Source organism: Somniosus microcephalus, unplaced genomic scaffold (assembly GCF_052327205.1).
Source record: "Somniosus microcephalus isolate GS21.2 unplaced genomic scaffold, FLI_Smic_1.0 unresolved_chr2, whole genome shotgun sequence".
Classification (NCBI taxonomy): Eukaryota; Metazoa; Chordata; class Chondrichthyes; order Squaliformes; family Somniosidae; genus Somniosus; species Somniosus microcephalus.
The window spans coordinates 64,194,510-64,211,057 of NW_028225180.1; the positions used below are offsets into that span (position 1 = coordinate 64,194,510).

Genomic DNA, 16,548 nt, shown 5'->3' on the forward strand with positions numbered 1-16,548 from the left:
TTTCACAGTGCATCAGGATCCTGCCAACTGTGTATGGGGTTTCACAGTGTATCAGGATCCTGCCAGGTGTGTATGGGGTTTCCACAGCGTATCAGGATCCTGCCAGGTGTGTATGGGGTTTCACAGTGTATCGGGATCCTGCCAGGTGTGTATGGGGTTTCCACAGCGTATCGGGATCCTGCCAGGTGTGTATGGGGTTTCCACAGCGTATCAGGATCCTGCCAGGTGTGTATGGGGTTTCACAGTGTATCGGGATCCTGCCAGGTGTGTATGGGGTTTCACAGTGTATCAGGATCCTGCCAGGTGTGTATGGGGTTTCACAGTGTATCGGGATCCTGCCAGGTGTGTATGGGGTTTCACAGTCTATCTGTATCCTGCCAGGTGCGTATGGGGTTTCACAGTGTATCAGGGCACAACCAACCGAATTTCTAGGCCTATGACTCTATTTACAGTTTTATCCATTTCTTCCCTATTTTTCAGGTTGATGTTCTGTAACATTATGAGCTAAAAATTCGGTGGCGCCGCGTTTGGGGCGCCAAGCTCGCCTGGGCGCCGGAATTTGCGCTCCGGCCAGAGCCGCTTGCGCCCTCCCGATATTCAGTTGGAACGCCCCAAGAGGAACTCGGGGCACTGCTCGAGGCTCCCCGCGTCCCGCTTGGGGCGCTCAAACTGAATATCGCCGCGCTACGTGCCACAGCGCCACATGCTGTGGCACGGCGCACTGCTGTACTGCAGGCCTTCCTCCCCTTCTTAAGGGGGAGGGGCCTGCACCAGCGTGATCACCGATCGCGAGTGCCAGCAAAAGAGCCCGACACCGAGGAGAAGTGCCAGGCTTTTGGGACACAGCCGGCACTGCCCGGGGGGTGGATCAGGAGGCCGGCGCGAGGAGGTGCTGGCAGGCGGCCACCGGAAAAAATGTCCACCCCGCACCTCCACCTTAATTTGCGCCACAGGTAGGCCCTGTGAACTGGTTGCGATTTGCGACCGGCGTTACAGAGGCGGGCGCGACCAAATATCGCGATCGGGGCGGTAGCGGGGCGCTGCGCACACCAATGACGTCATCGGTGGCGGCGCAGCGCTACAAGCTAACGCCGCCATTAGCGCCCCGCTAAATATCGCAGGAGGCGTGGCCAGTGGCGCTAAAGCCACTGAGTGCCCTCTTTGGGCGCTAACTGGTGGCGCAGCCCACTGAATTTCTAGGCCAATATGTTTCTAAGATTGGTTATTTCAACTATTCTCGGTGGCACTGAATTAAAAAAAAGCGATGTTGGCGTTTTTAACATATTTGAGCCGAAATAGTGAGATAATCCTGCTACTTTACAAATCATTGGTGTGACCGCAGTTAGAATACTGTGTACAGTTCTGGTTGCCTCAGTACAACAAGGTTATTGCAGCTATTGAAGAGATCAAATAGAATGATTGAGAGGGTGGAGGGCTGGATCAGGAGGAGCCAGTCTATAAATTAGGCATGTTCTCACTGGAAAAGAGAAGTTTGAGAGGTGATATGATTGCTGTTTCACTTTGTCCAGTATAGTAGAAACAGAGGACACGGCCTGTGCTTGAAGGAGGGTAAATTCAAAACTACTCTGTGGAAACAATATTTCAGTGAGTGAGTGGTGATTCTGAGGAACAGGCTCCCTAGGGAGATGACAGAAACAGTATTGATTCTTTAAAATGCAAATTTATTTCAGAAAATCACATTTTGGGATGTAGTATAGGAGTAATTTGAGATATGACATGTGGGAAGTGTAACATGTTTGGGAGGAACAGGTGACTTTTGACCTCTGGTTCCCAAAGCTCTCCACCACTGGGGTTTTCCTCAGCTCATGTCTGGGTCTGTTGTAGACTAATTGATAGAGATCGATTAGTCAACAATTCCATTATCATTGTACCATTTTACTACCAGGATGTTAGGAGGGGAATTACAGAGACCTCGGTCTTTTCTGATCTAGTAATTCCTTTGTTCGGATATTCTGTCAGTTCTGTGATGTAACAATAAACTAAACTCATTCTGTGTCCCTCCCACTTACGTGATACTCTTGTCCACTGAAATGGTCCTCGCCTGTTAACCAGAGACCGAGTCCCTCCACACCCTCTTCAACCGCCTGTTCTAGTCTGTCCTGGTAGAATTTCGTCAACTGGAACAGCTGGTAATCGTCGCACTTCGTCAAGAACTTATTGATTGTCGAGTTCAGATCTGTGAACACAAAGAACCACATTAACAAACACCTTCTGAAAACCCACATACATCGCATGCGTTTCATTCCATCGATCTTTATAGCCAATTCTTAAAAAGTATGAAAATGTCAAACACGACTTATGTACAGATTATCGGTTCCAGCCACCCCGATCATCCCCGGTATCAGTCAATGTTCACTAATTCAACCTTCAAATACAGATTCCAGGAGTTTGTTCACAACACTGTCCTCCCCCTCTATCTCATCTCCACTGCTCGATAGGCTGAAAAATCCACCACAAAATGTGCTGTTCCCCTTCCTATTCCTTAACTGTACACATATAGATTCTATCTTAACATAACTCCAGGGAACATCCTAGTGCTCCAGCGCAGACATAGAACCCTTTAGTAATGCTGGCATCCACAAATATTTTTTCACTCTCCTCAAAATATTATAATCAGGATTGTTTCGCTCCGACTCCTGTTCAAACCTAAGTCCTGTCTCATAGTTAATCGATCACAGCACCCAAGAGGACAAGGGCAGAAGGGGCACGGGAACACCATCGGCTCCCATTGCCCTTCCAAGTCACACAGCGCCCCGACTTGGACATATATCGCTGTGCGTCATCATTGCTGGGTCAACATCAATGAAGCCCCTACCCAAGTGTTCCTGTTTCAAGAGTTTTAGTCATTCCAATCTCTAGTCTCAGATCCGGCTATTTCTCACCCTTCAGTCATATCAGCCGATACTCTCCCACTGCACCATTCACCCATTCCCAGAATGTCAGCTGTGGCTCAGTGGGTAGCACACTTGCCTCAGAGTCAGAAGGCTGTGGGGGCAAGTCCCACTCCGAGGGACCTGAGCACATAAATCTAGGCTGACAATCCAGTGCCGTACTGAGGGAGTGCTGCACTGTCGGAAGTGCCGTCTTTCAGATGAGACGTTAAACCGAGGCTGCGTCTGCTCTCTCAGATGGACGTAAAAGATCCCATGGCACCATTTCGAAGAAAAGCAGGGGAGTTATCCCTGGTGTCCTGGCCAATATTTATCCCTCAATCAACATCACAAACAGATTATCTGGTCATTGCAACAGTGGCTGCAGGGCCCCCAAGAACGTGAACCCTTCCCTCCTGCTCCAGCCCGACAGCCGCACATTGATCTGCCTCATAATTCCCTCTATAAGCAGCTCAGTGCAAAACAATCCAGAGATCCCCACCTTGAGGCCCTGATTTACAGTCTAGAGCCTCAGTCTTAATATTCTCTCTTTAAACACATTTCTATCAGTGTTACTGGTTCTGACAATTTTTTGCTCTCCTTTTCTTCCCAGGGATGGCCCCACACGTTCCAGGATCCTCCTCTCTCTGGCACCAGGGAGACAGCTTATCATTCGAGACATGCTCAGAGCTGCAGAAGAGTCTGTCTATTCCGCTGACGATAGGATCTCCCACCATGATCACTCTCCTATACCTGTGCCCCTCCTGCCTCTCACCCCGCCCCACTCAGGGTGTCCTCTTGCTCTCAGGTGCAACTGATGCTCAGGAAGATCCTCCTGAGTCACTGTCTCTATCCACCTTACAGTCCCCAATACCAGGTATCTATTGGACAGTTCCAGTACTCAGGGGCTCCCACCACCTGTGACTGCGATGCCCCTCTAGATGGTTACTCACTTCCCACTTTCGACTCAGCCCCTGTCCTGTCCCCTCTTCCTGTGTGAGCTGCAGGTTCTTGCACGAGATCTGGACCCTTTGTCAGGACAGAAATTATATTTTGAAGTATTTTGTGAACCTACCTGTGTCCATTCTCATTCTTTTTGAAGATGTTGGATCTTCTCCCCTGTTTGGACCTTCAGCCATGGTGGTGACAGGCATTCCCAGGTTCTGATGATCTGTAACAAATATAATATTAATAGGAGGGTTAGATGGAAATATTAAAATCAGGAGAGCGTTGCCTCGTTAAACATGATACCAAGTCCCTCCTCCCCCATCAGTACAACAGCTGTTAGCTCTGGGATCGAGCATTTCCCCGAGTGTTACGATCAACTCTCCACATCAGGTGTGACACAGACAGCTGCCCGGTGAAATCCAGTGAGTCCCGCTGATCTCCACAACCGAGTTCGAGACGGGCTCGAGTCGGCCGAGACTCCGCACTGGGAGCGCCCATTGGTGAGATTTACTCACACAGTGCAGGAAAAAAACAGCCTTATTCCTGAGGTAGAGAATATTCTGCAGGGAAATGTGGAGCAGGTGATCAGTGATGAATCAAATGATCCCCCAGTTGGTTTTACAGTCTGGCACTATTGTATCATTTTTATTCACAGGTATGTGTTTAATGTTTTGATATTAAATTCTGGTATTTTATGAATATGATTTCTATCCACTCACTATATACAGCTGGTTGTGATCCTCTGGTCTCTGTGGGCAGTGACAATGTCCATGTGTTCATGGAGATGTGTCCTGGTTGGTGTTTCTATTTGAATATATTGACCATATCTCTCATGGTGGCAGCACCTGACCAATGAGCACTGTGGGAGGTGAGGACATTTACTGCTGTTCCACTAACAGTAACACTAATGTAGAATCTTATGAATCATGAAACTTTAAACAGTGAGGTGGTGCACATTTGTTTGTGGAATATCTTTAGGGATAGATAGTTGGGTCGGAGAGGATTTTCCAGTATTTTGATCCCCCAAATTGGCCTGTTTTTACCTGTTTTCCACCTCACCCAGGAGATCACATGGTTTTGTTTGGGATAGGGCGACAAAGTATCGCAATTGCCTAGGAAAGGCTGGATGGACCAAACTGTCTTTACCTGTCCGTCGTTCTTCGCTGTTAGGATAAAATTTGGCTTTGGGGATATAAAGGGGTGGGCCTCAATATTTGACCGGTATAATATGTCTGAAAGGTACCATTCAGGCTTGTTAAGCTGGAAAACAAACGCAAAGCACCATGGGATACTTGGCTATATTAACCCTTTTTAAACGAACATAAATAAATTTAGCTGACCAAAGACATTCTGAAGTGTTGCTTGTAATTACAACTTGGCAGTAACTGTTTAGAAAGAGCCTGTTCTTGGTAGAGATAAGAGTACAAAGGCACGATTAAGGAGTAGCAGCAAATAAGGCCTTGAAGAATAGTCAGCCAGCTGCATAATTCAATGTGGCTTTGTATTCATCCAGCCATGTCTCTGCTGAAAAATACTTTCCCATACCGATAACAAAAGAGATAGCTCATGAATATGAAGCCTCTGCAGTCGACAAGCTTTTTACTGACATATCCAGAGGGTACTCAAGTTCAAAGGACAGGCCTAATAGTTAATTGATTAATCATGTAAACCAATGAAGCATCAATATTCTCATGTATACACCCCCATTAGTAATAAGTGGGTGTTGTCTAATAAACTGTATAAACTAAGCTGTATTGCCACTTTTTTCCCTTGAGAACGATGTCTCTAGCTAAGGGTAGCTGAGATAGTTCTCCCGTGTGCACTTGTAATAAAACTATTGGTCTGGATTTTCCTCGCTTACATTCGCAAAATTGTCAAAATACGACTTTTCTACAGCTAATCCGTTCTAGCCTCCCCTCATCATCCTCTATCGTTAAATGCTCACTAATTCGACATGGATTAACAGATTTGAGGAGTTTCTATTCAATGGTCTCTGATTACCAGGTTAATCCTCTCTCCACATTAGAACAGAAACATCACTTGGGCTCCTTCAGTCCACCTGTATATTTTTGATATCAAGCATGGGATGAAATATTGTGGTCAGAGTCCCTCCTATCTCCTCTGACTTTCTTTAACTTTCAGGGGTGCATTATTTCTGAGCCCAGTGACTTCTCCACCTTGGTTATTTTACTCAGATCCAAATCCTTCTCTACAGTGATCTCTAACTGTGAACCCACATCCTCCTCTAGTACAGCAACATTCTCACTTTAACCATCATTTTTAGAAAGTAAAGGAAATATTTTGTATCTCCCCAAAATTGCATCCTCCACAACTACAGGGAGCTCTCTTTTAACCGGCACCTGAATATCCAGAAATTTCTCTTAACCGGCAAAATTCAGGAGTAGGTTCAGGTAAGTTTTACTATATATTAGTGGCCGTGTAACCGGGGTTCCTGGATCTGTGGCTGTGTACGGGGCTCTCGTACCTTGCCAAGTATACCTCTCTGTAATCCGGACTTTTTGATCATCCGGCACCACGCCGGTGCCGGATAAAAGAGTTTCCTGTAGTTTCCCAGTCCCCCCTCTATCTGTCCTCTACTGCTTGCTGGCCCACAAAGCCAATGAGAATTGAGCTATTTCCCTTCCTATTGCTGAACTGCGTCAATGTGGATTCCATCTTAGCATAGCTCCATGTTCTAAACCCCTCCGCCTCTCTCTCATGCTCGCCTCCTTTCAGACGTCCCTTTTATCTTACCTCTTTGAGCAAGCTTTTGCTCACCTGTCCAAATATCTCATGTGACTCGGTGTCAAATTCTGATTGATAGCACTCCTGTGAAGCACCTCAAGACGTTTTTCAACATTAAAGGCGCTATATGAACGCCAGTTTATTCTTGTTGTTGTTCTTGTGCTGTCATTGAACGCTTTATTAATACTGGCGTCCACAAATGTTTTGCTCTTCTCTCAAAATGTTATCACCAGAAACATTTCCCTCTGAATCCTGTGAAAACCCAGGCCCTGTCTTATAGGTACGAGGTCACATCTCTCATGCTTCTGAATGTTTGGAATGATTTGTACACTCACATACACAACACTCAATACTAGCTCCAACATTTGGAATGTTGACTCGTCCCCGTTTCGTTTTTTTTTTTTTTTTTTATAAAACAAGTGGCTTTATCTTTCACTACTTCAAATCCTCCATCCTTTTTCTTGCCAAGAACTTTTCACTATTTGTTAAATCTTCTATTTCAGCACCAACATTTTTATTAATTCCACTCTCTAGTCTCAGATCTGGATATTTCCCAATCTCCAGTCACATCCCCTGATACCCTCCCACTGCTCCATTCACCTTTTCTGTGAAACCATTGTTGGTCAGTTCAGATCACAGCCGTCCCATCCCTTCTCACTGAACTCACTCTAGTGCCCCAAGAACGTGAACCCTTCCCTCCTGCTCCAGCCCTGCAGCCGCACATTGACCTGCCTCCTATTTCCCTCCTGAAGCAGCCCAGTGCAAAACAATCCGGCGATCAGCAGCTTGAGGCCTGGTTTCTTAGTTTAGTGCCTAAGTGTTAATAATCCCTCTAGAAACGTATTTCTATCCGTTTTACTGGTTCCGACCATGGCTATTCTCTGCTCTCCTTTCCTTCCCAGAGGTGGTCCCATCCGTTCCAGATGTTTTTTCCTCTGGCACCAGGGAGACAACTAACCATTCGGGACATGCTTAGGGCTACAGACGAGTTTATTCCCCAGACTATAGAATCTCCCACTAGTATCACTCTCCAATTCCTGTGCCCCACCTGCATCTCACTCTCTCCCCAATGGGAGGCCTCCTGCTCTCTGGAGTCACACTGTTGCTCAGGAAGACCCTCCTCTGAGTCACGGTCTCTATCCACCTTACAGTCCCCAATACCAAGTATCTATTGGACAGTTCCAGTACTCAGGAGCTCCCTCCACCTGTGACTGCGATGTCCCTCTAGATGGTCACTCACATCCCTCTTTGTACTCAGTCCCTGTCCTGTTCCCTCTTCCTGAGAGCTGCAGGTTCATGCACTGGATCCGGGCCTTTTGTCAGGACAGAAATTGTATTTTAAAGTATTTTGTGAGCCTACCTGTGTCCATTCTCATCCTTGTTGAAGATGTCGGATCTTCTCCCCTGTTTGGACCTTCAGCCATGGTGGTGACAGGCATTCCCAGGCTCTGATGCTCTGTAACAAATATAATATTAATGGGAGGGTTCGAGCGAAATATTATAATGAGAAGGAGAGCGTTGCCTTGTTAACCATGATATCAAATCCCTCCGCCACCATCAGTACAGCAGCCGTTAGCTCTGGGATCTCAGAAAACACTGAATATACAAGTGGTAGATTTTACTGCTGTTTTATAATCATAATTCTCCATTTGTGTGTTCCCGCGCACGTGCGTCCATTGAAACTATCAATCGGCGTCCTTTCCTTTCCCCACTGTGGAAATGTAAAAGTGATTCAGTTAATTTATAAATAGTTTGAGACTTTGTAAAATTCAGTACTTTGCTGTTTCACTAACGCTGCGACAAGGAAATAAACACACAACAGCAACAGAGGGGCAAGGAGATTGAATGAGAAATGATCAGCGGTAACATAATAGGGAACACTAATGCCTTTTATAAACATATAAAGCATGAAAGAACAGTCCAAGGAAATGTGGAGCCGATTAAGGACCAAAAATCATCTTGTGGAAACAGAGGACATGGCTGAAGTCCTAAATTAACACTTTGCCTCATTATTCACTGAAGGAGAGGATGCTGCCAATCATACAGTAAAGGAGGAGGTGGTAGAGAAATTGGACAGGATATAAATAGAGGACGATGCATTAAAATGGTTGGCAGGGCTCAAAGTAGAAATGTCACCCGCTCTGCCACAACCTTCCAATGCTTGGTAATGGGAAAGGTGCCAGAGGACGAGAGGGTTGCAAATGTTACTTCCCGCTTCAAAAAAGGGGAGAGTGATAAACCAAATAACTACAGGCAACTCAGCTTAACATCCATGTTAAGGGAGCTCCTCGGGACAAAATTTCCAAAACAAAATTCACTGTCACTTGGAATAACATGGGTTAATTAGCAACAGCCAAAATGGATTTTTTTTTAAAAAGGCAAATCAAATCTGGCTGACTTGATTGAGTTAATCGATGAAATAGGAGGTGGTTGATGAAGGTAGTCTCGTTGATGTTCAGTATATGGACTTTCAGAAGGCTTTTGTAAAGTACCTCATAATAGACTGGTTAACAAAATTGAAGCCAATGATATTAAAGGCATAGTGGCAGCGTGGATACTAAATTGGCGAATGGACAGAAAACAGAAAGTAGTTGTGAACCGATATTTTTCGCACTGGAGGGAAGTACAGTATACAGTGTTCCCAGGGGTCAGTATTAGGACCACTGCTCTTTTTGATATCTTTTAGTGACCTGGACTTTGGTATACAGAGCATAATTTAAAAGTTTGTAGATGACACGATTCTCGGAAAAGTAATAAACCGTGAGGAGGATAGCAGAAGACATCAGGAGGAAATAGACACTGGTGAAATGGGTAGACACATGGCAGGTGAAATTTAATGGAGAAGTGTGAAGTGATACACATTGGAAGGAAGAATGAGACAATTTAAACAAAATTTTACAATTTTAAAGGGGTTGCAGGAATAGAAAAACATGGAGACATCTTTGAAGGTGGCAGGACAGGACGATAAGGCTTTTAGAAAAGTATATGGGACCATTGGCTTTATGAATTGAAGCATCAGAATATAGGAACAGGAGTAGGCCACTCATTCGTTCGAGCTTGTTCCTCCATTCAATTCGATCATGACTGAGCTGTATCTTAACTCCATCTCCCCACCTTGGTTCTGTAATCCTAAATACCATTGCCTAACAAAAATCTATCAATGACAGTTTTGTCATTTTCAATTGACCGAACCTCAACAGCTTTTTGAAGGCGAGGGTTCCAGATTTACACTACACCGTGTCTGAAGAAGTGCTTTCTAACATCACCCCCAAACGGCCGAGCTCTGTGTTTAAGGTTATGCCCCCTTTTTCTGGACTAATCTACCAAAGAAAATAGTTTAACTCTTTCTATGCTAGCAATTCCTTTGATCATCTTAAACACCTCAATTAGATCACCCCTTAATTTTGTATAATGAAGGGAATAAAAGCTTCGTCTGTGCAATCGATCCTCATACTTGAAAGCTTACCGATCACAGAACGGACACAATCCGCTTTCCGGTCCGTAAACTATAAATCAGGCGTCATGCCTTTAAGAAGGATCACACCTTTAAGAAACTCGATCTGCAACATAGTTAAGCCCAGAGTGGGGGAGGAGCAGTCTAAGCTGTGCACTGAGGAAAGAGAGTTGAACTTTGTGTAGTCTCTGACTCCATTTTGTGTTCAGCATGCAGCCTCAACAATTAAACCTTTTCTGTTGAACCTCTCCGAGTTCAGTATTTTTTGCTAGGAGTACGTAGACTCCTACATTGGTGACCCCGACGCTCAGGACGACTCCTAAGCGTAACCATGGCTGACACAAACGCAGTTTCTGTGAAGCTGCCAGAGTTCTGGGAGAACCTGGCCACCGCCTGGTTCCTTCAAGCCGAATCGCAATTCCGACTCCGCGGCATCACCGCCGACGCAACGATGTACGACTACCTCCTCGCCTCCCTGGGCAGTTCCACAATCACGAAAGTCTGCACAACGCTACAAAACCCTCCGGAGGAAGGCAAGTACACACATCTCAAGGCTGCGCTCCTTAAAAAATTCACAGCCTCCCAATTCGTGCGCAACTGCCACCTCCTCGACCTCCCGAGCCTCGGTGACTCCACGCCGTCAGACTTGCTCTCACACATGCTTGCTCTGACCGACGAGAAACCGCCCGGCTCCCTCTTCCGCACGCTCTTTATCTGCCAACTACCTCCCAGCATCCGCCCAGCGATCGTGGCGTCCAACCTCACGGACCTCGAGGCCCTGGCCGACGAAGCCGATAAGCTCCTGTCCGCCAGCTCCAACCACGCCGTCACCCCCGACCTGGCCTCCGCAGCGTCGGCGCGCGCTCCACCATCTATCGCTCGGCCACGAGGCCCCCCAACCCAGGGCTACTGCTACTTCCATACCCGGTTCGGCGCACGGGCACGCCGCTGCAGCCATCCCTGCACGTTTCCAACCGCCCCCACACCGGCCTACACGATGGCCATGGGGCAAGCAGGCGCGCTGCTGTACGTTACAGACAGCGCCTCCGGACGCCGTTTCCAATGTGACACGGGCGCGCAGCGCAGCATCATCCCCGCGTCCGCCCTCGAGATCCAGCGAGGCGGCCGCGGCCCTGCGCTGGCTGCCGCCAACGGCACCGACATCCGGACGTACGGCACCCGCACCGTCACCATCGACCTCGCAGGCTGCCGCTACCACTGAGAGTTTATCACCGCCAAGGTGCTCTCCCCGCTCCGGATTTCCTGTGCGCCCATGGCAAGTTCGTCGACATGCCTGGGCGCCGCCTCGTGGACATGAACACCATGTCACCTGTCCCGGGCGCCATGGCCCCCCCCCAACCCGCCGAAATGACGTGGCAGTGCCGCGCCCGCTCAACGGACGACTACTCAGCACTCCTTGCCGAGTTCCCAGCCCTCACCAACCCGACCTTCTCCGCGAAGTTTGCTAAGCACGGGGTAGAACACTTCATCCCCACCACAGGCCCACCGGTGTATGCCCACGCCCGCAGGCTGGACCCGGCCAAGCTGGAGATCGCGCGGGCCGAGTTCGCCACAATGGGACAGCTCGGCATCATCCGCCGCTCCAAGAGCTCCTGGGCCTCCCCACTCCACATCGTCATCAAACCCGACGGGGGATGGCGCCCCTGCGGGGACTACCGGCGCCTAAACAACGTAACCATGCCGGATCGGTACCCCATACCGCACATTCAAGACTTCTCGGCTAGACTGGCCGGCCGCTCAGTCTTCTCCAAAGTCGACCTACTGCGCGGTTACCATCAGGTGCCAGTCCACCCCACGGACGTTCCCAAGACGGCCATAATCACCCCTTTTGGGCTATTCGAGTTCCTCCGAATGCCCTTCGGCCTCAAAAACGCGGCCCAGGCCTTCCAGCGGCTTATGGACTCGGTCCTCTGGGACCTGAAGTTCCTCTTTGTCTACCTGGATGACATCCTGGTAGCTACTTCTTCCAAGCAGGAGCACATCGAGCACCTCCGCACCCTGTTCCAGCGGCTCAGTGAGCACGGGCTCATCATCAGCCCAGCCAAGTGCCAATTCGGCCTCAGCAGGATCGAGTTCCTCGGCCACCACATCACGCAGGACAGAGCCATTCCCCTGCCCGCCAAGGTGCAAGCCGTCCAGCAGTTCCCCCAGCCTACCACCATCAAAGGCCTCCAGGAGTTCTTGGGGATGATCAACTTTTACAACCGCTTCATTACCGGAGCGGCCTCCCTCATGCGGCCCCTATACGAAGCCCTCCGGGGTAAGAAAGACAGAATGGCGATCGAGTGGTCGGCGGTCATGTTGACCGCTTTCGACTCGACCAAAAAGGCGCTCGGCGACACCACCATGCTCGCTCACCCACAGCCCAACGCCAGGGTGGCCCTCACCACGGATGCCTCCGACCACGCGGTCGGCGCTGTGTACGAACAGTGGGTCGACGGGGCCTGGCAACCGCTGGCCTTTTTCAGCCGCCAACTGCACCCCCCGGAGGCCAAATACAGCGCCTTTGACCGCGAGCTCCTCACACTGTACCTGACAGTCCTCCATTTTAGATTTCTTCTGGAGGGCCGCCCCTTCACCGCGTTTGTCGACCACAAACCCCTGACATTCGCGATGGCGAAATCTGCGGACCCGTGGTCAGCCAGGCAACAACGCCAGCTCTCCGCGGTGTCTGAATTCACCACGGACATCCGGCACGTCTCCGGTCGACACAACGTGGTGGCCGACTGCCTATCCCGCCCTGCCGTCCACGGCGCCCACCTGGCAGTGGACTATGCTCAACTGGCAGCGGAGCAACGCACCGACCCCGATCTGCTCTCCGCGCCCACAACCCTCCCAGGGCTGCGACTGACCGACATCGCCTGTGGCCCGGCCGCCGTCACAGTCAAATGCGACACCTCCTTGGCGCAACCCCGCCCCATCGTCCCGGCGAAAACGGGTGTTCGACATCGTCCACGGCCTCTCACACCCCGGCACCCGCACGTCCATTAGACTGGTGGCCAACCGATTTGTCTGGCGCGGCCTGCACAAAGATGTGCGCATCTGGGCCAGATCCTGCATAGCTTGCCAGTGTGCCAAAATCCACCAACACGTCAAAGCCCCACTCGAGGAGTTCACCGTGCAAGAAAGAAGGTTCGACCACGTCCACATCGACCTCCTGCCGCCATCACAAGGTCACACGCACCTGCTGACAATCGTGGATCATACCACCCACTGGCCCGAGGCCATTCCACTGACGTCCACCACCACCGCCGACATCGCGAGGGCGTTCATTGGTACCTGGGTCGCTCGGTTCGGCGTCCCCTCCGACATGACGTCGGATAGAGGCCCGCAGTTCACCTCTGATCTGTGGGCCGCCATCGCCCGAAACCTCGGGGTGGCCGTTCACCGCACCACGGCTTACCACCTCCAAGCCAACGGACTGTGCGAGCGATTCCACAGGTCCATGAAGGCGTCCCTCCGCGCCAGCCTCGAGGACGAGGCTTGGATCGACTGCCTCCCGTGGGTGCTACTCAGCCTACGCTCCGCGGTCAAGGAAGACCTGCAAGCCTCGGCGGCGGAACTCATGTACGGCCAGCCGCTGCGCGTACCCGGAGAGTACCTGCCCACCGCCACGCCCCCCTGGTCGGCTGACCAGCAACGCCGCGATTTCTCCAACCGAGCACAACAGTTCGCTCCGGTACCCACCGGCCGGCACGGCGAACCAGCAACCCGCGTACCACCTAGCCTGCACATGGCCAAATTTGTTTTCGTGCGCCATGACGCCCACCGAGGACCTCTACGGCCCCCATACAACGGACCCTACAAGGTACTCCAGACGGGGAACAAGTTCTTCCTCCTCGAAGTGGGCGGCAGAACTGACAAGGTGTCGGTCGACCAGCTCAAGCTGGCGCACCTAGAGCCCGACGAACCCGTTCAAGTGGGCCAACCCCCACCGCGGGGCAGACCGCCTAAGAGCCCGACGCGTCCAACCGCCCCGCTCCCGACACCAACCGCCAAGAGCCGTTCCGGCCGTGCCATCAAGCCGCCACGCCGGTTCGTACACTCCCTACTAGCGGATTCTGGGGGGGTGGGGGGGGGGCGGAGCTGTGTGGCGTACCGATCACAGAACGGACACAATCCGCTTTCCGGTCCGCAAACTATAAATCAGGCGTCATGCCTTTAAGAAGGATCACACCTTTAAGAAACTCGATCTGCAACATAGTTAAGCTCAGAGCGGGGGAGGAGCAGTCTAAGCTGTGCACTGAGGAAAGAGAGTTGTACTTTGTGTAGTCTCTGACTCCATTTTGTGTTCAGCATGCAGCCTCAACAATTAAACCTTTTCTGTTGAACCTCTGTTCAGTATTTTTTGCTAGGAGTACGTAGACTCCTACACCGGTATCATTCCGGTGAATCTGAGCTGCACCACCTCCAAAGTCAAGATATTGTTGCCGAGGTGCGGTGCCCAGAACTAAACACAGTTCTCTAAATGGGTCTAACCAGAGCTCTGTACAGCTGGAACAGAACTTCTACCCCTTTTGTAATTCTAATCTGCCCTGAACAGTCACAAACTACAACCTCCGTGACTGTGACCATGGTGTGTAACCGTTCCTTGTCCATCATTCACCTTCCCACAACATTCGATATGGTCTCATCTGGTATTCTTTTCCATGTCATGGCCTTCATTGTCCACCCCCATAAAACTGATCCTTGTGTGCTTACTGTCCTAGCTCCCCGACCACAGATAGCAGATCTCCAGCAATGGGTTAACTTTCATCGGCATTAAATTATAATCAAGTTTGAGACCTTGTAAAATTCAGTTTTCTGCTGTTTCACACACGCAGACACTGGAATAATAAACACACGACAGCAACAACAGCACAGTAAGGAATCAAGCTGAATACAGAAAGTAGAGGAGAAATGAAAAAGGAACTAAGAGGGGCACGGAAAAAATGAGAAAAGATTAGTGGGAATATAAAAGGGAACATTAAAATCTTTCTTAAACATATAGGCCTAGAAATTCAGCTGTTTGCGCCAGACGTTAGCGCCAGATTTCCGGCGCTATCCACTTAGCGCCCGGGCACCGCCGGATCTGCGCCTACGCCGAAATTCAGCTGGGCTTTAGCGCCGGCGCAAAGTGTCAGCGCCCGGTCAGCTGCGCGCGCATCTTATGACGTCATTCCGTCGTGCAACGCCGTTTGTGCGCCCCAAACCGGAAATTCAGTGGCGCCCGGCCGATGTTGGCGTGGCGCTACTAAGAACTGTGAAATGGAACTCAACAGAGGCCCTGTGGGATTCGGGGAGCGCTAATTAAAGGGCACATCCACTCACCCATAAAAGCTAGCCATTTCGCTGCAATGACTTGACTGGTTTGGATTTCTGCACAGAGATTACTGATTTCGGACACCATAGGAGAGGTCTTTTTGGATTCTAGCCAGTGCTTTGACATTTGCATCCTTGTGATTTTGCTGGTTGGAACTTTGTAATGGGGGCTGCATGGGGGGCCAACCCTCAGTTGCGACATTTTGTGCGAAGGGCTGGCATACGCTTTGAGACAGGCCCAGGCATGGCTAGACGCAGAGGGGCCATTAGGCGTCGCCAATGTAGGCCTTACCCAGTCAGGCAATACCGGGAGCAGGTCTCATATCTCACCATGACTGCGGCGCATTGTGTTAAGAGGCTGCGGTTCAGAAGGGAGGTGGTTGAAGAGATCTGCCAGCGGCTTCATGCAGATTTGCAGCCACAGCTCTTGTCCAGGGCGTCTCTCTCGGTGGAAGTGAAGGTCACGGTGGCTCTCAGCTTTTATGCAAGCGGCTCCTTCCAAGCCGCTGCTGGGGACATCGCGACCATCTCCCAGTTCGCCGCGCATCGCTGCATCCGACAGGTCACCGAAGCACTTTTCGCGAGGAGCCACCAATTCATCTCCTTCCCCATGACCCAACACAAGCAGGAGCAGCGTGCATTCGGATTTGCCAGGATCGCGGCCTTCCCCATGGTGCAGGGCGCCATTGACTGCACGCATGTGGCTATGCGGCCACCTATCCGCAATGCCGAGCAAGACCGCAACCGGAAGGGCTACCATTCCCTAAATGTGCAGCTGGTGTGTGACCACAGGCAGCGCATCCTAGCTGTCAATGCCCGCTTCCCAGGAAGCATCCACGATGCCTTTATCCTGCGACAGACTACTGTGGCTGACATGTTCCAGGCACAGCCTCAACCAAGGGGATGGCTTCTCGGGGACAAGGGCATCCTTTGTGCACATGGCTCATGACCCCGCTCCGTGCGCCCAGGACCCCAGCGGAGCTGGCATACAACGAAAGCCATCAAGCCACAAGGAACCTAATAGAGCAAACGATTGGCGTCCTCAAGCAACGGTTCCGTTGCCTGGATCGTTCGGGCGGGTCTCTTCAGTATTCGCCGGATAGAGTCTCCCAGTTCGTCGTGGTCTGCTGCATGCTCCACAACCTGGCTATCCGCAGGACTCAGGCACTGCCACCTGACATTGGGCCA

The 16,548-nt window shown here is 50.5% G+C and overlaps 1 protein-coding gene and 1 pseudogene across 2 annotated transcripts in view; one reads left to right on the plus strand and one right to left on the minus strand.

Annotated features, from left to right (window-relative positions):
* The window catches only part of LOC147092727 (NACHT, LRR and PYD domains-containing protein 3-like), a 1,209,123-nt pseudogene that overhangs the window by 1,110,892 nt on the left and 81,683 nt on the right, over nucleotides 1–16,548 (plus strand). The window lies entirely within an intron of this gene.
* Nucleotides 1–16,548, minus strand: part of LOC147092741 (NACHT, LRR and PYD domains-containing protein 3-like) — a 45,142-nt gene that overhangs the window by 11,974 nt on the left and 16,620 nt on the right. The window contains exons 2-4 of the mRNA XM_085976396.1: nucleotides 7,945–8,040; nucleotides 3,967–4,062; nucleotides 2,031–2,197 (exon numbers count right to left, since the gene is read on the minus strand). Coding sequence (XP_085832522.1) covers nucleotides 2,031–2,197; nucleotides 3,967–4,062; nucleotides 7,945–8,040 — 359 coding nt within the window. The remainder of the gene's footprint in view (nucleotides 1–2,030; nucleotides 2,198–3,966; nucleotides 4,063–7,944; nucleotides 8,041–16,548) is intronic.